The sequence below is a fragment of the Stegodyphus dumicola genome, chromosome 4 (genome assembly GCF_044657685.1).
Source record: "Stegodyphus dumicola isolate Sdum_Otavi_A_Nest chromosome 4, ASM4465768v1".
Classification (NCBI taxonomy): domain Eukaryota; kingdom Metazoa; phylum Arthropoda; class Arachnida; order Araneae; family Eresidae; genus Stegodyphus; species Stegodyphus dumicola.
This window is the reverse complement of record NC_140771.1, coordinates 29,333,829-29,358,459: the sequence shown is the minus strand read 5'-3', so window position 1 is coordinate 29,358,459 and position 24,631 is coordinate 29,333,829. Positions and strand designations below refer to the sequence as shown.

The 24,631-nt window shown below is 32.4% G+C and overlaps 1 protein-coding gene across 1 annotated transcript in view; it reads left to right on the top strand.

The window, feature by feature from the left end:
* The window catches only part of LOC118181815 (S-formylglutathione hydrolase), a 66,505-nt gene that overhangs the window by 22,139 nt on the left and 19,735 nt on the right, over positions 1 to 24,631 (top strand). The window contains exons 3-5 of the mRNA XM_035351019.2: positions 11,585 to 11,683; positions 17,096 to 17,220; positions 22,232 to 22,293. Coding sequence (XP_035206910.1) covers positions 11,585 to 11,683; positions 17,096 to 17,220; positions 22,232 to 22,293 — 286 coding nt within the window. The remainder of the gene's footprint in view (positions 1 to 11,584; positions 11,684 to 17,095; positions 17,221 to 22,231; positions 22,294 to 24,631) is intronic.

Below are 24,631 nucleotides of genomic sequence, written 5' to 3'. Positions count from 1 at the left end.
TTTAATTTAATCAATTGATTTAAAAATATCATTACATATATATATATATGTGTGTGTGTGTGTGTGTATGTATAATGGTGTACTTTTTGTGGGAGATGAAAACAATCACATATTCTAGACATGGCCGAAAATGATGCTGTGTACATGATTGGAAATTGCATCATAGTGGAATGATCCAATGGAATTTTAGAAGAAGCACAATCAGCTTGATAGTTAAACATCATTTATTTTTGAATGATGAATTTCTTAACACATATCTTTATAACTGATAAAAGATGAGGAATGCTAAACGTGCCCCTTAAATTTAGATATGCAGTTACATTTTAGATAATGGCGAATAGCTAGCAGAGGCTGAGCAACATGCTGTCAGCAGACAGGCGAAAGAGAGAGAGACTATGCAGTTAGTTGCTATTTATACTAGGTTAGGTGCATGTGTACAGCTAAGCTACAATTGGTTAATTTTAGGTTTTAGTTCTCTTCTCAAGCAGTGTTATGTAATTTGAAAAGATCTCGAATTTGGGAGAAAGGGGGGCATCAAATTAAGAATTGTCAATTTTAAAGTTGCCAGTTATTTCATAACATAGCAATCACATTTTATTATATCTCACGTATATATGTATGTATGCAGGTATGTACAAACCAATAATTTATAATAAGATATATATGTATATACAGGGTGATTCTAAATTGTTTTTAAAAACTAAGTTACAACCACCCCAGTTTAAACTTTTAAACTGGGGTGGTTGTATCAATCCAATGAGCAATAATTACCTTAGAACATAGGGTCACATTCCACTTTGAGAGGCAGAAAATAGGGATATTAGAATTCCAGCCTGAACTTACAACAGTGTTTCAAAAAAGAACGAACGAGACCAACAATTGTATAATCAGATTTATTGTTTAGTGAAAAACTCGTAGAAAGGGCTCAAAATTCTGACCACGCATGTCATTGCACAGTTGACATACCTTATTGCGAAAGGTGGTTCTAATTCTAAATGAAGTGAAATACTTCAACAATCTACAAAAATAATCATTTTATTTACAAAGCAACTTTCGTTGCATCGAAGGTTCACTGCTAACTAACTACGTCGCAAACTAAAAACTAACATTCCTTTTCAGAAGCGAAGCGCCCTCTAACGGCGATACATAAATCATTTGGGGGATTTTTCCACACTCCCCACCTGATAATTTTTGCAAAAATTATCACTATTTCAGCATACAAATAATAAAATATAAGAAAGCAACTTACATATCAAATACATTCAACTGATGTAAATATAAACTGCAAAAGGAAATTCTATAAAATAAACAAATATAGTTAACTGCATCAACTCAAATGTTACTCAATACGTAAATATTAATTCAAATTACAAACAGTAAATTATTAGTAATAACTAAACTAATTATCTAAAATTAATGTTAGTGAATATGAAATACAAGAAGTAAAATTAAAAGGTTACAAATTTAGTTCATTTTCAGTCTGATAGTTCAAGGGGGTATAACAATTGCACAGGTCTCTTAAGGTCCTCTTTTTTAGTTTTTACCACACATGATCGTACAAGACCATCACGTCCTTTGAAGACTTGAATTACTCGACCTAAATCCCAGAGGAACTTAGATTTAGTTGTTCCTTCAAGTAAAACTATATCACCAATTTTAAGATTTTTCTTGGGTTCTGGTGTACCGAAGAAGTGAGCATTTCTTAACTCAAGAAGATACTGATTTTTCCATTTTTTCCAGAACTGTTTTATAAGTGTTGTCTGATATTCTTTTCGTTTTATTAGACTCTTTCTTGTTGGAGAGTTATTCAGGATCTCAGCAAAGTTGTAGGGATATTCATCCTTATGTCCGATGAATAGAAAATCAGCCGGTGCAAGCGGTTCAGGTTCATGTAAATCGTTGTAAACGTAGGTCAAAGGACGTCTATTCACAATATTTTCGACCTCTGTCAACACAGTCATAAATTCTTCAAAATTCAGTTGAGCTCTGCCTAATATCTTTTTCAACGGTTCCTTTATGGTTTTCATAAGGCGTTCATAAAAAGCTCCCCACCATGGAGCAAGCTCGACGATAAATTTCCAAGTCAAGCCTTCATTTGCTAGAAAATTTTGAAAGTCTGTACCTTTAATTATGCTGTAAAAATACTGTAAATCTTTGGCAGCATATTTGAAAGTTTTCGCGTTATCTGAATAAAAGGTGCGACAGTTTCCTCTTCTCGAAATGAAACGTCTGAGAGCCAAAATGAATTTGTTTGCAGACATATTGGAAATGAGTTCTAGATGTAACGCTCGTGTAATAGCGCACATAAACAATATGATGTATGATTTCTGAATGTCGTTTCCAGACCTGATGTAAACTGGACCTGTGAAATCCACGCCTGTAACATAGAAAGGTGGAGTTTCAACAATTCGATCTTTAGGTAACTGAGCTGTCATTTGTTTCGCTGGTTTTACTGCATATTTCCGACAAATTAAACAGTTCCCTAAGACTTTCTTTACCAACTGACGGCCTTTAGGAATCCAAAATTTCTGTCTTAGTTTGGCTAACGTTTCTGCAACTCCCGCATGCAGAACGTTATTATGTTCCCTTTTTACAATTAATTCAGTAAATTTGGAATCTTTAGGAAGAAGAACTGGATGCTTCTCGTCAACTGTATATTCGGTTTCTTCTAATCTTCCCTTAATTCGAAGAATTTTGTTTCCATCAAGAAACGGTGCCAAGCTGAATATATCAGAGCTTGGAGAAATTGACTTGTTAGATTGAAGGGCCTTAATTTCAGATGTGAAGAAATCCATCTGGGCTTTATGAACACAAAAAATTTCAGTGTCCTGAATTTCAAAAGCACTTAGTGTTCCACTATTAGCAGGCAGTTTTCTTGCCTTAGCAACGAAACGTCTAACCCATGCCATAATTCTGAGATATTTCAGCACATTACTGAATTTTGTTATATCCAATAGTTGATCATCTCTTTTCACAACAACGTCATAAACAGATATTTTACTACGGAGTTCTAGTTGCTTATCGTTTCCCACGTCAAACTTCGGTTGAACTGGCCAGTCTATACGTTTGTTTTGCAACCATTCTGGTTTTGCAACCATTCCTGAATCAGACACTTTATTCTTATAGTGAAAGGGCCATAAAATCCGACAGGATCAAAAATACGGCCTGCGGTTTGCAATAGAAAACGTTTTGAGTTGATTGACGAGGAAATGAAATTTGTCAAGTGCTGAGTGTCAAAATAAAAATTATCATTATCCGTATCCCAGTTAATTCCTAACACTTTGATCGGGACAACTTCAGGAGATTCTTATATCGAAAATTCTTTGCGATGCCAAATATCTTTGAGTTCTTTGGAATTAGTATGCCACTTATGTAGTGACATGCTAGCTTCATTAAAAATGTTCACAATTTCTAAACTTGTTTTCAGGGCTTGTTCTAAATTTTGGTGAGCACCAATAATGTCATCAACATACAGGTAGTCGTTTAAGAGTTCTACTGTTTCAGGATATATTTCTGAATATTTTTTAAGGTGATGCTTAATAGTAGCAGCTAGGAGAAAGGGACTAGATTTTACTCCAAACAAAACTCTTGTAAATCTAAAGGTTTTCAAACTCTCATTGTTATCATTAGGATCATGTTTCCAAAAGAATTGTGTAACTTCGCTGTCTTCTTCATTTAACTCTATCAGTAAGAATGCTTGTGTAATGTCCGCTGTAAAGGCTATCGAATTTTGTCTAAATTTTATCAATAAATCAAAAATATCAGGATATAGGTTCGGACCAGTATATAAACAGTCATTTAGAGAGAGTGTTTTTGGTTTATGGGCTGAAGCATCATAAACTATTCTTAGTTTGCTTGTTGCTCTATCATTTCTGATGACTGCTCTATGAGGTAAATAAAATAGGGTTTTATCATTTTGTTTGTCTTCTTGAACTGGTTCAATAATATGTTTTAACTCGTAATCCTTTAAAACCTCTGTGTATTGAACAAACAAAGAGTTATCAATTTTAAATTTGTTACTCCATTTCTTAAATCTTTCAAGTGCTATATCCCTATTATCTTCCATTAAATGTTTTGAATTCGGTTTCCAAGGTAATTTTACTTGGTATCTGCAGTTCTTATACCTGATATCAGATTCGAAAGATTTCATAATTTCTAAATCAACAGTTTTGTCGTTTTGAGTATCACTTTCCAAACCCAAGTTTTCTAACTTCCAAAACTGTTGTAACTGATCTGATATCAAGTTTTCATTTACAATTACTTTCATAGTTAATAATTCACTATGATCATTATTTACTTTACCCTGCAAACACCACCCAAATAAAGATTCTGTGGCTACTACATTTCTTGAAATTCTTTTAATTTTACCAGTAATTATAGAATAGTAGAAATCTACCCCTATGAGAATATCAATTTTGTCACTTTTCCTACAACAATCTGCTAATTGTAAATTTTGTAAAATTTTATTTTTCTTAGCAAAGTTCAAATCTGGAGGAGAGATAACAGTACAGTCAAAAGTCGTTAATTCGGACACCCATAATCCGGAATGATCTATAATCCGGACCTCAAAGCTACAAACTTTCTGCGCATGCGTCACCTTTACCGCTGCGAATTTGCGTGTGCGCGTGCGCAAAATACGTTTACGAATGCGCGTTTAATGTATAACGGACGGGATAAGCTAAGCTAAAATTATCTAATTATCTATTTCAGTTAATTTAGCAGATTGCGTTGTTCCTTAATGTTCGAGTTGGATACGGATTATTATTTTTTGCAGACTGTTAGAGCAATTTTATTAGCTTAGTTAGAGCTTTTAAGTAAGCTTGAACTTTCGATTATGTCAAATAGAATTTCCGATATATATTTACTAATATGTAAAGGATATACAAAGCGAAAGTATCTTTCGGAGTCCATTAAACAAAAAATGGATAAAGGCATATTCTTTGTTTATCTAAACTTAAACGTTTGTTTATCTAAACTTTGTTTATCTTTAACGCCGCGGCGGCGTGCTATGAATTGGAAGTTGATTTGTCAGCACTATCCTTATCTTAAGAGCAGATGTTTTTATTTTATTTGGCTTATAATTGCTTACTCAATGTAGTATTTCATCTCGATGTACTCCGTCTTTGATATGATTTAAATCAAATGCCTCGTCATTATAATTCGCTTTCGATAGCGAAGAAAGTGACATAGGTTATTGAAAACGAAAAAATTTCGATTGACAAATTAGTCGTTATTCTCGACACAGCAATTATAGAACTTGAACAGCGGAACTTCGTAACTGAACAAGAAATTATGTCTGTTTATAGAATTAAAGAGAATGTATTATCACATAAAAAACGAAGCAACTGAAACAACTTACATTGAAAGAAATGTTTAATAAAGTAAACAAATAAATATTAAGCTTTTTTTTTTTGTAAATTTTGGTACCCTTTAGATCATAATTAGTCCAAAGGGATTTGAATCCCGAAGGACTATTAGTTTCGTTTTGGCATTTTGCGTCGGACTCATAAATGTCGGTTCACTTTTCAAACTGTTGCCACAAAATGTTAAGAGTCCTGCATTATATTTGAAGAAATTAAATAATGAAAAATCTGCATAAATGTATGTATATTTCTCGTATTGTGATAAAACAACGGTACATAGAGTCATCGAATTTTGAATAACGTAATCCTCCAACGAATATGAGCATGTGGAAGACCAAATTTGAAATTTGAAATTTGTTTTATGATCGATTTCCTATTTTTTTAAACTTTGAGGAATTTTTGATTAACAAACTCAAGGATTTCAAAGCGAGCAATGGCAACGTTGTGCAGAAAAAACATTTTTATCTCCAGCGCGTGAGTCTCCGTATCGGAAATTCTAAAGATATGCTCGTTTTAAAACTATTTTGCGATATTGCTGTTGCACTGGATCTTAGGGTTTAAGTGCGAGGAACATGATATTTAATAAAGAAAGGTAACACACAAAATGTTAAAAAACGCCCCTTTGGACGTAATTTAAAATCTGAAACATTTCAATTTTTTTTTTTTTTTCTTTATTTCGTAAATTACGGTTTCATATTTTTACTTTTATAATTTCTGCATGCCATTTTACCAGATTTAAACTGATGATCTATATTCCGGAAAAATCGATAATCCGGAATCGCCGAAGTCCCGACGAGTCCGGATTAACGACTTTTGACTGTATTGGATATATTTTCGGTTTCAAGAAGCTCAATATATATATTAAGATTAGGATCGTTTACATTTTCTAGATTTGCCCTAACAACATTAAAGGTTTTTTCTAACGCACTTTTATCACCAAAGGAATAAACAGAAAGTGATTCTTTTCTAACAATCGGAAGTTCCATTTTAGTAGATACATCTTTAGTTATGAAAGATCTCATTGAGCCATTATCAAAAAGAATTCTGACATTTTCAGATTTATCATTATTTCGGATCAATGCAGAAGCCGTTTGTAATAATATTTTATTAGATCTATTTTCATCGGAATTATATGACGAAACAGCGGAAATAACGCTCGAATCCGACGTTTTCTTTTCAGGTTTTTCATTATCTTTTTTCTGATGGAATGAATAACAAATGGCTTTCGAGTGTTTATTAAAGCAGAAGGCACAGTTTATTTTTTGTTTACAATTTTGGATCCGGTGAAATCGACCCAAACATAAAAAACACCGCGATTCACTTTTTAAGATCTCCTTTTTCTTTTCTACACTTAAAATTTCGCAATCCGCAGATTTATGATTTGTGTTCCCGCAGAACAGACACTGCGATTCGGATGACGCCGCTAATAACTCAACTGTAGACGGCTTGCTCGTTATGGCTGGAGAATGTTTATGTTTGAAGGGCAAATGCTTTTCCAATCGCGAATATTTTTCTCTAGAATTATAATTAACAGAAGCCGCGCGTTCTCTACTGAATACTTCGTTCCTCAAAAAGGCTAACAAACCTTTTAAATCCCAATTTTCGTCTTTAATTTTTCGGCTATAATCAAGAACGAATTCATTAGGAAGTAATTTCAAAATTAAAGGCGTTAAGAGATTTCCGTAGGTATCAGAGTCTATTTTTAATGCTTCAAGATTTCTTATCTGTACTTCGGCGTGATGTAAAAGTTTTCTTAATCCGTTTATATCATTAGGATTTCTAACAGGTGAAGTACTTAAGAGTTGTCCTAAATGCGAATTAATTAAGATGTTCTTTTGACCAAATCTGGAACGTAACAGTTCAAGAGCAGCTTCGTAATTATTTTCGATGAGAGCGAAACCAGAAATAGCTTTGGCGGCTGAGCCACCAAGAAAGCTTTTTAAGTAAATTAATTTTTCTATTTTTGATAAGTTCGGATTTTTATCAATCGCATTTTCGAACTGACCTATGAATTCTAACCAATCCGAAGAATGACCATAAAATTTAGAGATCGTTAATTTTGGAAGACGAGTGAATTTGTTACTTTCGTTTTGGGATTCTGTAACGGTTTCATTAGAAATGTCTCTATTTGCATTGTCCGAATTTTCCAACTTATTCAACTCTTTCAACTTTTTCTTTCCTCTAAACTGCCACACTTGAATTTTCTCTTCATATTCCAAAGCAGATGAGATTTCAAGTTCAAATTCGTCTTCTTCGACTTTTAATTCTCGTTCTATTTCAGCATCTAAATTGCTCAAGGATTTTGATTTTTCGTTTAACTGGTCTAAAATTTCTTCCAATAGATTTACATTTATACTACTATCATCTTTATTCAGTTCGGTTTCAATTTTCTTTAATATCTTGGACACTCCGGTCCTCAATACCTTTCATTTCGATTTCAGTTTAGCAATAAGATCTTCCATATTATACGAGGGCCATCCAGGAAGTAGATTACGTTTCCGTCTGTGTCCGCTAGGGGCGGGGCTAGCGCGGCCATCTTGGGGTCAGAGCGTTGCGCAGCTCAGTCTGCATCTAGCCGTGCTAGTGAGAGGTTCGTGCTGTGACGGTTTGAAATGTCTGCGTTAATTGAAAATCCCGCGAGCTGCGAGGTGCGCTCAGTAATAAGGTTTCTGACTGCAAAAAACTGTAAACCGATAGAAATCTATCGGCAGCTTCGTGAAGTGTATGGGGACAACATTATCACTGAAGGTGGAGTGCGTCAGTTGGTCATAAGATTTCAAAATGGCCGAACCAATGTTCACGACGAAGATCGAAGTGGGAGACCCAGCATAGTGACCGCCGAACTTCTCGAAAAAGTCGATGCTAAAGTCCGTGAAAATCGAAATTTCACAATAACGGAACTTTCTTTGAGTTTTCCACAAATTTCGCGAAGTTTGTTGCACGAAATCATCAGCGAAAAGCTTGGTTACCACAAGTTTTGTGCAAGATGGAAGGCAAGAAGAGGTAACGAAGTGGTTGAAGGCGCAGGCGGCCGAATTTTTCGACGAAGGAATTTCCAAGCTCGTACATCGCTACGATAAATGCCTTAATTTGTATGGTGACTATGTAGAAAAGTAGTATTTGAGTGTGGCTTTCATCTGTATATAATAAAATTTGTTTCCTATGCTTTGTTTATTTTTTTATTCCAAAACGTAATCTACTTTCTGGATAGCCCTCGTATAAAAATAGAAAATACAGGCTTACCTTGGCTGTCTTCGCATAAAATGATATCCAAAATTAAAAAACACAAACTTCTAAATTGGCCAAAGGTTCTCGGCATCGATGCACCATATTGCGAAAGGTGGTTCTAATTCTAAATAAAGTGAAATACTTCAACAATCTACAAAAATAATCATTTTATTTACAAAGCAACTTTCGTTGCATCGAAGGTTCACTGCTAACTAACTACGTCGCAAAACTAAAAACTAACATTCCTTTTCAGAAGCGAAGCGCCCTCTAATGGCGATACATAAATCATTTGGGGGATTTTTCCACATCCCTCAAGAAACGACTGGCACACCATCTCAAAGATTCCTGGTGTCATGTTAATTTTATCCGCGTCAACAGCAGTTCTCGTCGCGAGATCTTCAGCTAAGTCCACAGGTGCCTTGTACACTAAAGATTTCATATGCCCCCAAAAGAAAAAGTCCAATGGATTGAGGTCCGGTAAACAAGGAGGCCAAGCCACAGGTCCGCCATGTCCAATCCGTCATGTGGGATATGTGGCATTCAAAAAGTTGCGGACCCTGAAAGAAAAATTTGCTGGGGCTCCATTGTGCATAAACCACATGTCTCTCTTGATGGAGAGTGGAACAGCCTGCATTAAACTGAAGCACTTGCTCCATGAAGATCTGGTATGTTGTGCTGGTCAAATGTTCTGGCATGAAATAATGGCCTACCAGGTAATCCCTTAGGATACTTGCCCAGACATTCACGGAAAATTTCTGCTGGTGTTTATGAGGGATAGTGCAGTGAGGATTGCTGTCAGACCAAATGTGTTGACTGTGCAAGTTGAAACTGTCTTCTGTGCTGAATGTTGCCTCATCGCTAAATAATATTAATGCAGGAAACTGTAGATCATTATTTCTCAATCCAAGCAGCCACTGCGCAAAGTCTGCCCGGCAAAGATAATCATCTGTGTCCAAAGATTGAATTTTTTGTATGTGGTAGGACTGCATGTGTTCCTCATGTAAAATAGGCCACACCACACCACACCCCTGGCTGTTTGCTACCATTCGTGTACTTATGGAAGGAGCTGTTCAAATCTAGTCAAAACTCCCTCTTCCATTTCTGGCGTCATTTTGCGTACGTCCTGCATTGCGTTTTGAGATGGCAAATAATTGGTTTCTCGCAGTGATTGATTAACATTGGAAAATGTTGCATGACTTGGAATCCGACGAGTTGGAAATTGCTTTTCATACAATCTTCATGCTTCTTGTCCATTCCCTTTTCTTAACCATATATGAGGTAAATATCTGCCAGTTTCTTGTACGTGTACTCTGTCATAGCATTCAGGAAAGTTTTCGGACGATGATATCAAAAGCACAGTTTTCAAGGGTGCTGTTTGTTCTGATTGCCTTTCTCCAGTACCAAATAAGAGCGAAATGCTGCTTCTTCTCAGTGCAAATTTGCATGTGGTTAATTCTTAATAGTCTCCTTGTTCTTCCTCGATGCATTTCTACTTTCCTCTTTTCTGCCTGTCAGAATGGAATGCGATCCTATGTTCTGTGTTATTATTCGTCTGGGTAGGTACTATCACCTCTCTTAATTTGTAAAATCGGCTTAGAAGCACCCTGTATAATACAGTATCAGTTTCCCATTTCAGGTAGTTGTCTTAACTAACATCATATTAATCATATTTATTACTAACATTACTTGACAAAATTTCGTAGTAATGAATATAAAATTATCTAACAGAAAATTTTTAATATAAAAATGAATTATGAAACTAAGCAAAACTAATAAAAGAAATGCCAGTTTTTTAATTATTCTTGCGGATCGTGATCTGAGGCACTGGTGGTCATGCTCATCCCAATTCATCCCTGCTTCCAGTACATATCTAACTATCTAAAAATACCAGGCTCTGGTAAATACTGAAGAGATTGAAAAATATAATAAAATGAAAAATAAAAGATAAAAAAAAATCTGAAAGCTTTCAGATTTTATGTTACACCCAAAGGGGTGTTTCTTTTAATGTTTTGTGTGTTACCTTTATTTATAAAATATCATGTTCTTCACACTTAAATCATAAAATTCCATTAACAGCAATATCCCAAAATTAAAAAGAGCATATCTTTAGAATTTCGAATACACAACCTCGTGCACTGGAGATAAAAATGTTTTTTCTTATACAATGGTGATTGCCATTGCTCGCTTTCAAATCATTGAGTTTGTTAATTAAAAATTCATTGAAGTTTGAAAAATATGAAATAGATACTAAAACAAATTCCATGTTCCGGCTTGCAGATGCCCACTTTCTAGTGAAAGACAACTTATTGAAAATTTGATGTCTCTAGGTACTGTTGATTTTTCGCAGTACGAGAAATATACATACATTCATGCATATTCTTCATTATTTAATTTCTTTAAATATAATGCAGGGCTCTAATATTTGGTGGCAACAATTTTAAAATTGAAACAACATTTATATTGAATCAACGCAAAATCCCAAAATGAAATAAATAGCTCTTCTGGGCTAATGCCCTTTAGGCTAAAAAATTAAAAGTTATTAATGCATCAACAAAATGTCAAATAATGGAACCAGTTTTACAGTAATTTGATGATAAGCTAATCATTAATTTATGCAGTGCAATAATTTTTATGCATAATTTATTTTAAAATTACTTTTTAAAACTAACCTAAAATTATCAAAATTGTGTAATTCTGAGTAAAATAATCTCTAAAATGATGTACAGTTTATTAAAATTGGAGCAGAAAATAATTTTTAAAGTATGATTTTAAGCTCAGAATGTGTCTTTGCATGATGTGTTGTGGGTAATTGATATACATCGTGCACAGTTGAAAATTTTCAATAATATGAATTTCCAAAGTTGAATGTCTATAATTTTTTATATGATTTTTCTGGTTTTTAACACTTAGAATGTATATAATATTAACCATCAAGTATTTATATTTTATATTATTGTTTTTCATGAATTTTAGCTTGTTTCTTTTAAATTCAGGTCTCACATGCACGGAACAAAATTTTATAATAAAATCTGGTTTTCAGCGTCATGCTGCTAAGCATGGAATAATTGTAGTGGGCCCAGATACAAGTCCTCGTAAGTACACATTAATTCTTTTTTAAAGTTTGATTTGCATTTTGAAAGTGAAATTAATAAGGAAAATGAACTGTCCTTTTTTTCTAAATCATTGACAAATTTGTTTTGAATTAAAAAAAATTAATTATCTTGTAATTGAAAAAAATTGTGTGAAAAATTATTTTTCTCAGATAATTCAGAGCTATGGGTTATTGATTGAAATGATAAATATAAAATTATTTGTAATTAATTAAATGCTATCTTGTACATGGTACTAAACAACAGTATCCCCCAAATTAAAATAATAATTTTGTGAATTTGTTTAAATAATAGCTCTGATGTCATATACGGCACAAAATACATTTGGTCGCCATTTGTGTTGGATGGTTTAGTTGAGATTTTGTTTGTATGGTAATCCATTTTAGATGGAAAGTTCTGTGAGGAATGTGGCTGTATTTTGTCATGGTGGTTATTTGTTACGTGTTAAATAATGGCATATAGTTTCATGAAAGAAGTTGTAGAGATATATCAGCCATATGTTGTAGAGTGTGCTCAAGCTAGATTAATTCGAGAAGATATGTTTTTGGTATTATTAATGAAGTCTTGGTTCATGGATGTCTTCATGCTGAATGCAGGGTATTTTTGCAGTTTTTAATGGGATACAAGATTTTTGAAGCCGCACTTGACATGTGAGAAGTGTGGGTCTGATATGAAGTTTGGAAGAAAACTGTGTTTCCAATGGATTTGTGTGGATTTGCAGGTTGAGCTGTAACGAATGTGGTTCTCAACGAAGTTTGAGGTTTGGATCCTGGTTTGCCTGCAGTAAGTTGATTTTAAAGGAAATTTTTATTGTAATGTTTGAAATTTTGAATCCTAGAAAGACGTCTGACATAGCTAAGTCAGGGCATTTTGGTTCACATGCCGTATGTGATTCGAGTAGTTTTATTATTGATAATTTTTTTTTTTGAATTTATTTGTGTTGAAAATTGTTTGGAATGTATTGTTATTTTATTTTAAATTGTTATTTTATTTAGGCTGTAGTGTAGAATTGGGTGTGCCCCTTCGACTGGCGACAAATTTTGTTCCATTTTAGTGATGAAACCCCATTTTTGGTTACCATGATACTTTTAACTTGGTTTTATCTTGATTTTTTTAAGTGAAAATAGATTGATGTGTACATGGATACCAAGTTTGTACAATTCTTTGAGTTCTTATTTTGGTTTTGTGTAGCAGCCATCTTGAAATTTTGCCATCCTGGCACCAATCTTGGCATAAAAAAAAAAAAAAAATCGCAGGGAAAAAAAAAAGGGAGGGCACCCAATTGTAAACTTTTACCATTTAAATTTGTCATCAAACATTTTTGGTGAGGAACGTCATGCTTTTATTTGTCTAATCTTTTTGTTGTTATTTCAGATGCGAAAACCGCATTTTTCAGGACATTTTAGGCTTTAAGTTTGAATAACAAACAAAAGATTTAGATAAGTAAAATCAAGAGTTTTTGTTTGTCGAGTAAATCTTTGGCAGGAAATTTTTTGCCGGACCATATATGACAGTAGTTCCTAAATAATTTCATACATCCTTTTTTTTAATGGTATTTTTTCATATAATCAAATTTGTGTTAATTTCCTAGATGAATTTTTTCCTCACACCTCCCTCAAAATTCTTCTTAATTTTACTTTGGGGTAGACATATAAATAACTTGCAATGCATTTTTAAATTTGCTTCCCTGAATTTTTTTCTCCTTGTATTATTATGAAAACAAATTCTGAAAGGTTTTAGACTTTAAACTACATCCAAAGGGGCACTTTTTTAATGTTTTGTGTGTTACCTTTATGTATTAAATATCATATTCTTCGCACTTAAAATTCAGTTCAACGGCAATGTCACAAAATAATTTTAAAATCAGCATATCTTTAGAATTTCCAATACACAGTGCCACGTGCTGAATAAAAAGGTTCCCCCCCCAATAGAGTGTTGCCATTGCTCGCTTTTAAATCGTTGACTTTGTTGATCAAAAATTCATTAAAGTTTAATAAAATATGAAATCGATAATAAAACAAATTTCAAGTTCATATTTGCAGTAGGATTACGTCATTCAGAATTTGATGGCTCTAGGTACTGTTGTTTTAACACAATGTGAGAAACATACATACATTTATGCAGATTCATCATTATTTAATTTCTTCAAATAATAATACAGGGCGATAGTATTTGGAGGCTACGATTTGAAAAGTGATACAGTCTTTTAAAGTTTTCAATCCAAAATTGCAAAACGAAAACAATAGTCTTTCAGGGACAAAGCCCGTTTGGACTAATAATTGTATGTTTATCTAATTTTCTTAAAACCTTTTTTTTTCCTCCTGGTAACTATTTTTCTTCAGTACTATTCCATTAAAGCCCTGTCAGTTAAAAATAGACTACTTCCCCCCCTCTCTTCTCACCAATTGTTGCCAAGTTTAAAATTATAAAAGCAGTAACATGGCTCAAAAGACAAAAAAAAAAAAAAAAAAAAAAAAAAAAAAAAAACTTTGGTAAAAAGTAAATTTCTTTAATTTCACAATTCTTAAAAATAATTTTTTCTTTTTAATTTTTTAATCTACCATGTATATTCTAAACATAAATAAAAAATAACAAAAGGAAATTCAATCAGGTGGCATAAAACTACAAGTATGATTTTATATTGTTACGGATTTTTGTCTTTAATTTTCTATTTTTAGTTGATTTATAATTAAAGTTGTTTTATTTATCCATGCAAAGCAGCACACAACGAGTTTTAAAGAGAAAGCTATGCCAAAAAATTAAAACTGCAGGAGCACGCGCATTTAATAAATAGATACCTTGTAATTTTACTTTTGTTTTCCAGAAACCTCGAGAAAATACCAGAATGTTCTCGTGCATGATTAAAAAGCTTAAAAAATCAGAGAAAAACATCTCAATTCAATTGTTTTAGTTCTTGTTGTTGATTGTAGTGAATTGGCAGTGACATCGGATTAACTCTGCTTTGAATTGTGTTCTATTTAACGTTTTAGTAGTTTAAAATATAACTACTGTGAGATATTGTATGAATATCTCTGAGGAAATTTCAGCATTTTGTTTAATTCCTTGTGATAAGAATAAATTTTATTAACTTTTACCAAACTTGTGCATTCAATCTATTACGAACCCCTACGCACACAACAATATTATAGAAAAAATTTCAGTTCATATAAACGACGCCACATCAAAAATGGCTCTGAATTGTAGCGAGCAATGCCCCGCTGACATTTATTTATCCATTTAGCCCTGCCTCACAATCATTCCACAGTATGGCCTCCGGTTTTCGGGTCTGTAAAATTATAATTCACTGTGAAATGTTCGTACCCAGCATTTCTTATGTCCTTTCCAGCAGTCTGAAAATATAATGCTGCTATCTACTTTGTTTTCGTGAGTGGCGGTCATCAATGTTATAGCACAATGATTGGGAATGGTGACTAGAAAACATTTTTTGTTTTCCCGGCATAAACCCTTGAGTACCGATTGTTCTAGAAAAATATATCCAACATTGCTTTTTCTTTTTCTGAAATGACTTTAGTCTGTTTCTACGATTTTGTTGGTTCCATCAATTTTCTTTCTTTCACAAGACATCAAACTATTTGCACATACATCCCTCAAGTAGTTATTCCAAACTGTTATTGTATTATGACTGATTTCTAACTGAAGTTAGCAAAATACAGTCAAAAGTCGTTAATTCGGACACCCATAATCCGGAATGATCTATAATCCGGACCTCAAAGCTACAAACTTTCTGCGCATGCGTCAACCCTTAAGACCTACGGCTGCGAATTTGCGTGTGCACGTGCACAAAATACGTGTAGGAATGCGCGTTTAATGTATAACGGATGGGATAAGCTAAGCTAAAATTATCTAATTATCTATTTCAGTTAATGTTGCAGACTGTTAGAGCAATTTTATAAAAGTAAGCTTGAACTTTCGATTATTTCAAATAGAATTTCCGATATATATTTACTAATATGTAAAGGATATACAAAGCGAAAGTATCTTTCGGAGTCCATTAAACAAAAAGTGGAATTGCTGCAAAAAATGGATAAAGGAATATCCTTTGTTTATCTAAACTTTAACGTTTGTTTATCTAAACTTTGTTTATCTTTAACGCTGCGGTGCACAATGAATTGGAAGTTGATCTGTCAGCACTATCCATATCTTAAGGGCAGATGTTTTTATTTTATTTGGCTTATAATTGCTTACTAAATGTGGTATTTCCTCTCGATGTACTCTGTCTTTGATATGATTTAAATTAAATGCCTCGTCATTATAATTTGCTTCCGATAACGAAGAAAGTAACAGAGGTTATTGAAAACGAAAAAATTTCGATTGACAAATTAGTCTGTATTCTCAACACGGCAATTATAGGACTTGAACAGCGGAACTTTGTAACTGAACAAGAAATTGTCTGTTTATGGAATTAAAGAGAATGTATTATCACATAAAAAACGAAGCAACTTAAACAACTGACATTGAAAGAAATGTTTAATAAAGTAAACAAATAAATATTAGTTTTTTTTTTTTTTTTTTTTTTTTTTTTTTGTAAATTTTGATACCCTTTAGATCAGAATTGTTCTTTATTTCGTAAATTACGGTTTCATATTTTTAATTTTATAATTTCTGCATGCCATTTTACCAGATTTAAACTGATGATCTATAATCCGGAAAAATCTATAATCTGGAATCGCCGAAGTCCCGATGAGTCCGGATTAACGACTTTTGACTGTACAATCAACGTCAGTTTCTGACGCCGCAGATAGATAAAACGAACGACATTGAGAAAAGAAAGACATGAACATCAAACCATGTTTTGGTTCTCAATTCTACCCCTTTTTTTTCACAGCAAGAACATACATAAGACTGCCATAGAGGAGCTGTGTTTGAGCAAAAGTTAACTTCAGCGAATGATTTTGAAAACAAAGTCAATTACCATGAATTATTCCTTTTTCCTGAAGGAATCTTAAGGCTGTTTTTTTGTCATTAGATAATTCTTAAATTGTGTAGCCCTTTGTACTAAAAAAATGGCAGAATGTGACCCCAAAAAAAGTAGCGTGTGATGATATTTCAAATGAAAGCTGGAAATCTTCAGCCGCAATATTTCAAACATTAAATTCTCGATGCCTTGATATTTGGCATTGTTGTTGTAGCTTTTTTTTTACCTGATGCCACTCTAACGGAATAGTGCCTTTTCTTCTTCTTTGACAATCTCTTAAAAATTTTTTTTCACTTCTTTAGTTGTGTAACATTTGGTATGATATTAGCATGAATTTTGTTAGCTCATCAGGTTTGTTGTACTTTTTTATTTGTACGTTGTACGTTTTTAAATGTTTCTGTGATCTAAAGGTATGACTTGGAGGTCAGATTAAAACTTTTTCCAACATCAATATACAGGTGGTTGTGGGATAGAAGGGGAAGAAGACTCTTGGGATTTTGGTACAGGAGCTGGATTTTACGTGGATGCTACCGAGGAAAAGTGGAAGGTGCATTACAGAATGTATTCCTATGTTACTAAAGAGGCATGTAATGTCTTTCTATATATTATATTTTATGTGTATTAAATTACAGATTAGTAAATCATATTCATTGGGAAAAAATTAATTATATATCTTTATATCAATGTAAAAGCTAGGAAAATTTTGAAATAAGATGATATGTAAAATCATGTTTTTGTGCTGCAAAATTAATTGACTATCAATAGATAAAAATTTTTAAAAAATTAGATCATGAAAGGAGGCAATTTTTCAATAGAAAATTAAAAAAAATATATAAAAAATAAAAAAAAATAAATAAAAAAAACCCAAGAATGACTTAAAATTGAAACAAAAACTGTTCAATAAAAATAATAAAACATACATTTAAAACATGTTGAATCAGATTTTAATTGTGTTCCTTTTCATTTTGTGTTTTGAATTAGTCTTTTTATAAAATTTTGATGAACTGAGTGCCCTGGAGATCCACAAGCACCAAATAATTAAATAAATAAATGTGCAGTTTCTTTAATGATTTGTATTGTGCAACTTGTTAATTTTATTTTGACAGTATAATATTTTATCAATCGAGCCATACTGTTGTGTACATACAACTCATCTCCTTTTCTTCTTTCAGTTTCTCTGTTCCCCCCCTTTTTTTTTCCCTTTTTTGCACAATTTTTCACTATTTATCTCTTTTTGATTATAAATTAAACTGACTTTTGATTCATCTCTGCCTCATGTCATCTCACTTTGGTCAAGGATTATGGATGTCATCTTTCTCAAATTCTGTAAGAACCATGAGGAAAAATAAATGATGATACTAACTGGGTCAGACAAAGTGTAGGTAACTTTCAACTCTAAACCAACTGTATCAACATTAGATGTTCACATCTGTTCTGTCTCTAAACAAGCAGCTGGAGGCAGCAACCATGCTTCTGTTATGAGTCATGCTGACTATTATTTTGCTTCTCAATTTAACTTACTCTAGACGTAAAATCTGCATAAACCTTTTGACCAAGCAAGTACATGACGAAAAGAAGCTTGAAAGAAAGAATCAGTATAAAGCTAATTGTAAAATTTAAATAAAAAGTCACTAATCTTTAAAATATAAGGGACTATTTTAAGTGTAAAATATAAATGTTTCAAGAGCTGTTATAATTTAATGCTAATTACTTGAAAAAAATTATAAATCTGATGTTTTTCTTGAATTTGTTTTAAGTTAAATATTAGATTAGGTTTAATAATAATGCACTTTACTTGCAGATTATTTTATTCTTGCAAAATGTAAAAGTGATACTAAAAAAAGTGAGGTTGTAGATAATTGCTTTAGTTTATACAATTCACATTTGCTGGCAAGTCCTTAATTTTTTCATCAATGGAGCTTAAGTCTTTAATTTCCACGTGCAGAAATAGGTACAAACCCTGTAAACAGTACCCATCAGCTGTAAAAATGTAAATATTGACTGTTTAGATTTTTTTTTTTATATCATAAAATTTCTTGTTTCTTATGAAATGCTTCATATCATTATTATTTATGAATAGTGCTGCATTAAGTTCTTCATTATACAAAAAAGTAATGTAAGAGATCAAGATGTGTCAGGTAATAAGTCTTACCTGACACATTTTGATCCATTTATGACAGGTGCTCCAATAATTATAGCATTTTTTATTACTTTTTCCATAATAAGAGGCAAACTTATTTTTATGTGTAATACAGTACAAAGTCCGTAATCCGAACTGTTCGGGACTTTGGTGATTCCAGATTAGGGGGATTTTCCGGATTATAGATCGTCAATTTAAATCTGGTAAGATGGCATGCAGAAGTTATACAATTAAAAATATGAAACCGTAATTTATGAAATAAAGAGCTGTTATGATCTAAAGGGTATCAAAATTTACAACAACAACAAAAAAAAAAGCTTAATATTTATTTGTTTACTTTAGTAAACATTTCTATCAATGTAAGTTGTTTAAGTGGCTTCGTTTTTTGTGCTAATACTTTCTCTTTAATTCTATAAACAGACATAATTTCTTGTTCAGTTACAAAGTTCCTCTGTTCAAGTCCTGTAATTGCTGTGTCGAGAATACTGACTAACTTGTCAATTGAAATTTTTTCGTTTTCAACAGTGCTCTCTGTTACTTTCTTCACTATTGGAAGCGTGCATGGGTAAATGCTTTACTGGCTTTATGCGCATTCGTAGCGGACACACACATCAAACGCGCATGCGTAAGTTTGTGGCTTTGAGGTCAGGATTATAGATCATTCCGGATATTGGACGTCCGGATTACGCACTTTGTACTGTATAATCAAAGGAAAAACTAAATTGTATACAATATTGGTGTCAAGTATTTTGAGGCAGCTATCTGTTTTAGTCACATTTTAGCTGCTCTTCATGTAGAAGTTTTATGTTGCTACTCAAAATTTAGACTGTTGCCAGATCTCAGTCAGAGGAAAAAATACAAGGAAAAAGGAAAGATGCCTGACATCTAGTGACAAGAATGGGTCAAATAAATGTTTTTCACTAATTTAAAGTCAGCAGTGAGTTGGTGACTTTTTTATGTGGCTGTAAGCTTTTAGAACCCTTGCAGCAACATTACCATCTATATGCTATTGTGAGTGATTGTTCTCATTGGTGTATTCTAGTAAGAGCTGCCTTGCAAATGGAGCTGTTTATGTGCATATGTACAGTATAATGTTTGAGATCCAGAATCTTTAAAGGCTTAAAAAAGAGGTATTTTATATAAAGTTTTTTTTTTTTATCCCCTGAATCACCATTATGTGAAATTAAATGTTATTAGAAGCCAAAATATTTTCTGGATTTAAAAATCATTCTACAGATATCACCTTTCCATTAACTGATTGATGATCGAGGCATTGTCATTGCAATCTAAGACTTCAAATATATCATCGTCATTTAGCATTTCATTTTACATTCTGTTAATAAAAAAATTTCACTTCTTACTTGTGATATTAAAAAGCCACCCTCCCAGCTTTTATCATCATCAGAAAATTAGGTAAGTGGATATATATTATGCTAAGCATTTTTTTAAATGTCTAATAATAGATGGTCTTACTGCATTGGTTTTTAAAAAGCTACTCTGTATATGCATTTCAGTGCATGCAAAATTCCAAGCATTTTTTTTAAATGTCTAATAATAGAGGGTCCTAAGCATTTTTTTTAAATGTCTAATAATAGATGGTCTTACTGCATTGGTTTTTAAAAAGCTACTCTGTATATGCATTTCAGTGCATGCAAAATTCCAATATCAATTGGCTCATTGACAGATGTAAAATTTTCAGGGAAAGAGTAAAACACAGATGTTATCATTAACTAAAACTCTAATTTTGATCTAGTTTTTAGATCATTCCCAATATTGGATGTCCAGATTTGGAAACTTTGTACTGTATATGTCAAAAGACTGTAAAAGGAAACTGCAGAATAAATTATTTATCATAAGCGATACAGCAAAGTAAATTTTATTAATTCTAAATAAATAGGGTGTTTTTTGCTAAAGTTTTCTGCTAAAACTTTTTGTAAAGATTTATGTAACTTTAATGTATCAACAACTGAATAATAAAAATTATAATATAATGTATTACATATACTGGATTCAGGATTAATAAAAGATTATTTTCTTCTATTATGTTCTAGTCAAGTAAAATAATTCTGAAGATGAGCACTGTAATATGTTGAAAAAACTTTATTGTTATTATTTGATTGATCTTTACGCAAAGAAAAAGTTCAAACTTATTACAGTCAAAAGTCGTTAATTCGGACACCCATAATTCGGAATGATCTATAATCCGGACCTCAAAGCTACAAACTTTCTGCGCATGCGCGTAAGACCTTTACCGCTGTGAATTTGCGTGTGCGCGTGCGCAAAATACGTTTACGAATGCGCGTTTAATGTATAACGGACGGGATAAGCTAAGCTAAAATTATCTAATTATCTATTTCAGTTAATGTTGCAGATTGCGTTGTTCCTTAATCTTCGAATTGGATCCGGATTATTATTTTTTGCAGACTGTTAGAGCAATTTTATAAAAGTAAGCTTGAACTTTCGATTATGTCAAATAGAATTTCTGATATATATTTACTAATATGTAAAGGATATACAAAGCGAAAGTATCTTTCGGAGTCCATTAAACAAAAAATGGATAAAGGCATATTCTTTGTTTATCTAAACTTAAACGTTTGTTTATCTTTAACGCCACAGCCGCATGCAATGAATTGGAAGTTGATTTATCAGCACTATCCTTATCTTAAGGGCAGATGTTTTTATTTTATTTGGCTTATAATTGCTTACTCAATGTAGTATTCCATCTCAATGTACTCCGTCTTTGATATGATTTAAATCAAATGCCTCGTCATTATAATTCGCTTCCGATAGCGAAGAAAGTGACATAGGTTATTGAAAACGAAAAAATTTCGATTGAGAAATTAGTCGGTATTCTCGATACAGCAATTATAGGACGTGAACAGCGGAACTTTGTAACTGAACAAGAAATTATGTCTGTTTATAGAATTAAAGAGAATGTATTATCACATAAAAAACGAAGCAACTGAAACAACTTACATTGAAAGAAATGTTTAATAAAGTAAACCAATAAATATTAAGCTTTTCTTTTGTCAATTTTGATACCCTTTAGATCATAATTGTTCTTTATTTCGTAAATTACGGTTTCATATTTTTACTTTTATAATTTCTGCATGCCATTTTACCGGATTTAAACTGATGATCTATAATCCAGAAAAATCGATAATCCGGAATCGCCGAAGTCCCAACGAGTCCGGATTAACGACTGTTGACTGTATTTACTTTTCTGCTGGCATTAAGAATTTACATCTTTCAATTATGTGTCGATTTGTGTGACCTAAAATTGCATTTAAAGGCCAACAGAAAGCTATCCAATCTAACAATCAAGCAGAACTCGAGGATTTTTCTTCCAGTCATTCAATCTGATAACTTATAAAAATCATATTGTATTTATTTAATTTACCTCTCCTGGATAACTTTTATTCTTTAAACTTACCCCTTATGTATATTTTAACAGCTTCCAGACCTTATCGATAAAGAATTTCCAACAAATGGAAAAATATCGATATTTGGCCACAGGTAATTTTTAAGTATATCCTTTTTTTTTTTATTTTATTAATTTTATTGTTAGCATAGTAAAAATTTGATACATAAAGTATGATAAAACTTGTAATTAAATTGATAAAAATATGTATGTCCAGTGCATTAAAACTTAATATTTGGTTGTATTTAGAATTTTTTTCATTAGTTTAAATAATATGAGTTCATTATATTATATACTGCTAGCATTAAAATTGTTACACTATGCAGCAAATATCAAATCTGCGTGAAAAGTATTACACATTGGATTATGTAAATAATTAGCATTCCAACACATACACACAAAAACAAGTATGAATAAACTATTAACATTGTATATAAGTGAGAAGACTGCACAATGGATTTCTTATTTGGAAATTACGTTTGATTCTTGGTTGTTTATATAAAAGACTTATGCTTTGTTTAAAGAGAAACTTCTACCAGCATGTGTTGAAATTTGACCATGGCAGGATTGTGGCCTATTGGGAATACAATTTAATGTTCCACAACATTGCTACTCATGTTGGTCAAGATCCCATGATTGTCGGGTAGATATGAAATTGATGGGGCCAGGAGGGCCATACTGAGCACCATGCCTGAGAGAACAGACATGCTGTGTGCATGGATAGTGCAGTGATATCTGCAGCACCATAGACTGTCAGCACTGTTTTCCTTGACGCTGCATTAGAAGCAAGTTTGGTGAAGAATGACATTGGACACAAGAGTGGCACCATGTTGCATCCTCAGATGAATTCCAGTATATCTGTGTGGTCAGTTTAAAAGATAATGCAAGTATGGACCAGATATTTGAAGTCGGCTAAATCTGCATAAAAATACTGTAAAATGTGAATAATATGTGATTGTTTAATGACTGCAACAAATAAAACTCAATTTTTAGGAATTTCAACCTGGCCTTTTTTTTTTAATAGAGAAGTGTTACAAGTAAGTTTTTTTTAACAAAAATACTGAAACATATTTTGATTGAAGAAGCATTTTTTAGTATTAAAATTATTATTATTATTATTATTTTATTTAGACTTAACCCCTTAACTGCCGCGGGCGTATATATACGCCTTGCTCAGCCGATGCGTTAACTGCCCCAGATGCGCAGCCGATGCGTTAACTTTGCGAATAATTTTAGGTGTAGCAGCGCAAAGCAAATGATAGCAGTTTGGAAGGACGTATATATACGCCTGGGGCAGTTAATGCATCGGCTGAGCAAGGCGTATATATACGCCCGCGGCAGTTAAGGGGTTAATAAATGCCTGCAGGGCGGACATCATACTGCAAGGGCTTGTTCCCGGTCAGTAGTCCTCCTTAGCAGTGTAAAAGTAAAAAAAAAGTATTAAAATTATTATTTAAGTTATTTTGCATTTCCTGTGCATGTTTTCCCTTTTTGTTTTTTAATAAATAAATATGAATTGTAAATCTGCAAAATTTTGGTTGTAGATTAATCATTATTTTTTGGCATATATTTTATTGTCTTTTTTAATTAATTTTATGTAAGTATGCATTATTTAATTTTTGTGTTTATGTTTTGAGTTTGTTTCATGTATCCATAACCTTTTTGGATGCTGAGCTTCAATTTAAATACACTTTGTCAGGAATTTTTATACAGTTTGTGCAATGAGCAAATTTATTTTCGTTAATGGAAAATAGGGATAGATTTTTAAAAATAGCACTTCTATAGATTTTTCTTGCATTAAAAATAAAGTTTTAAAGAAAAGAGAATTTTTTTTATTAATTCTAAATAATAGAGTAAAAATTTGTAAGTTACTACTATTATTCTTAATCCTATTGTACATGCACAGGTTGTTATAGCAGAATTAGTGTATTCAATGTATGGAAAACCATACTACTGGAACTTATATAGACAGTATATTTATTAATTTATTAAACTGTTTTTGTATACTTATTCTTTTATTTTGATAGTATAAAACATTTTTTGAAGCAGTTTTTCTGGTAGATATACAATTTTTTCATGTAAAATATTTTAGTGCATTTTTGCAAAAGACTTTTTTCCCCCTTTTAAAAAAATTTCGTTGTCCATCATACCTTTTCCTGTACTGTGTCTCCTCTCATACTAGTATTACTTTATTAATTTAGAAGTCAAACAACAAAAATCAGCGTTATATTTTCAAATTTTCACAGAGGCATTTCACATTCAAAAAAATCTTTCTGTTCTAGTTAACGACCCTAATTCCAGTCCATCTTTGCCTTCAGCTTTTAAAGAAATTATGTTTTAGTTCTGGTTTCATCAACAGATGGCGCCAGTGGCTTATCTAATCATTACATCTTATCTCATTCATTTGTGCTTTTGCAGCTGAGGATGATAGTT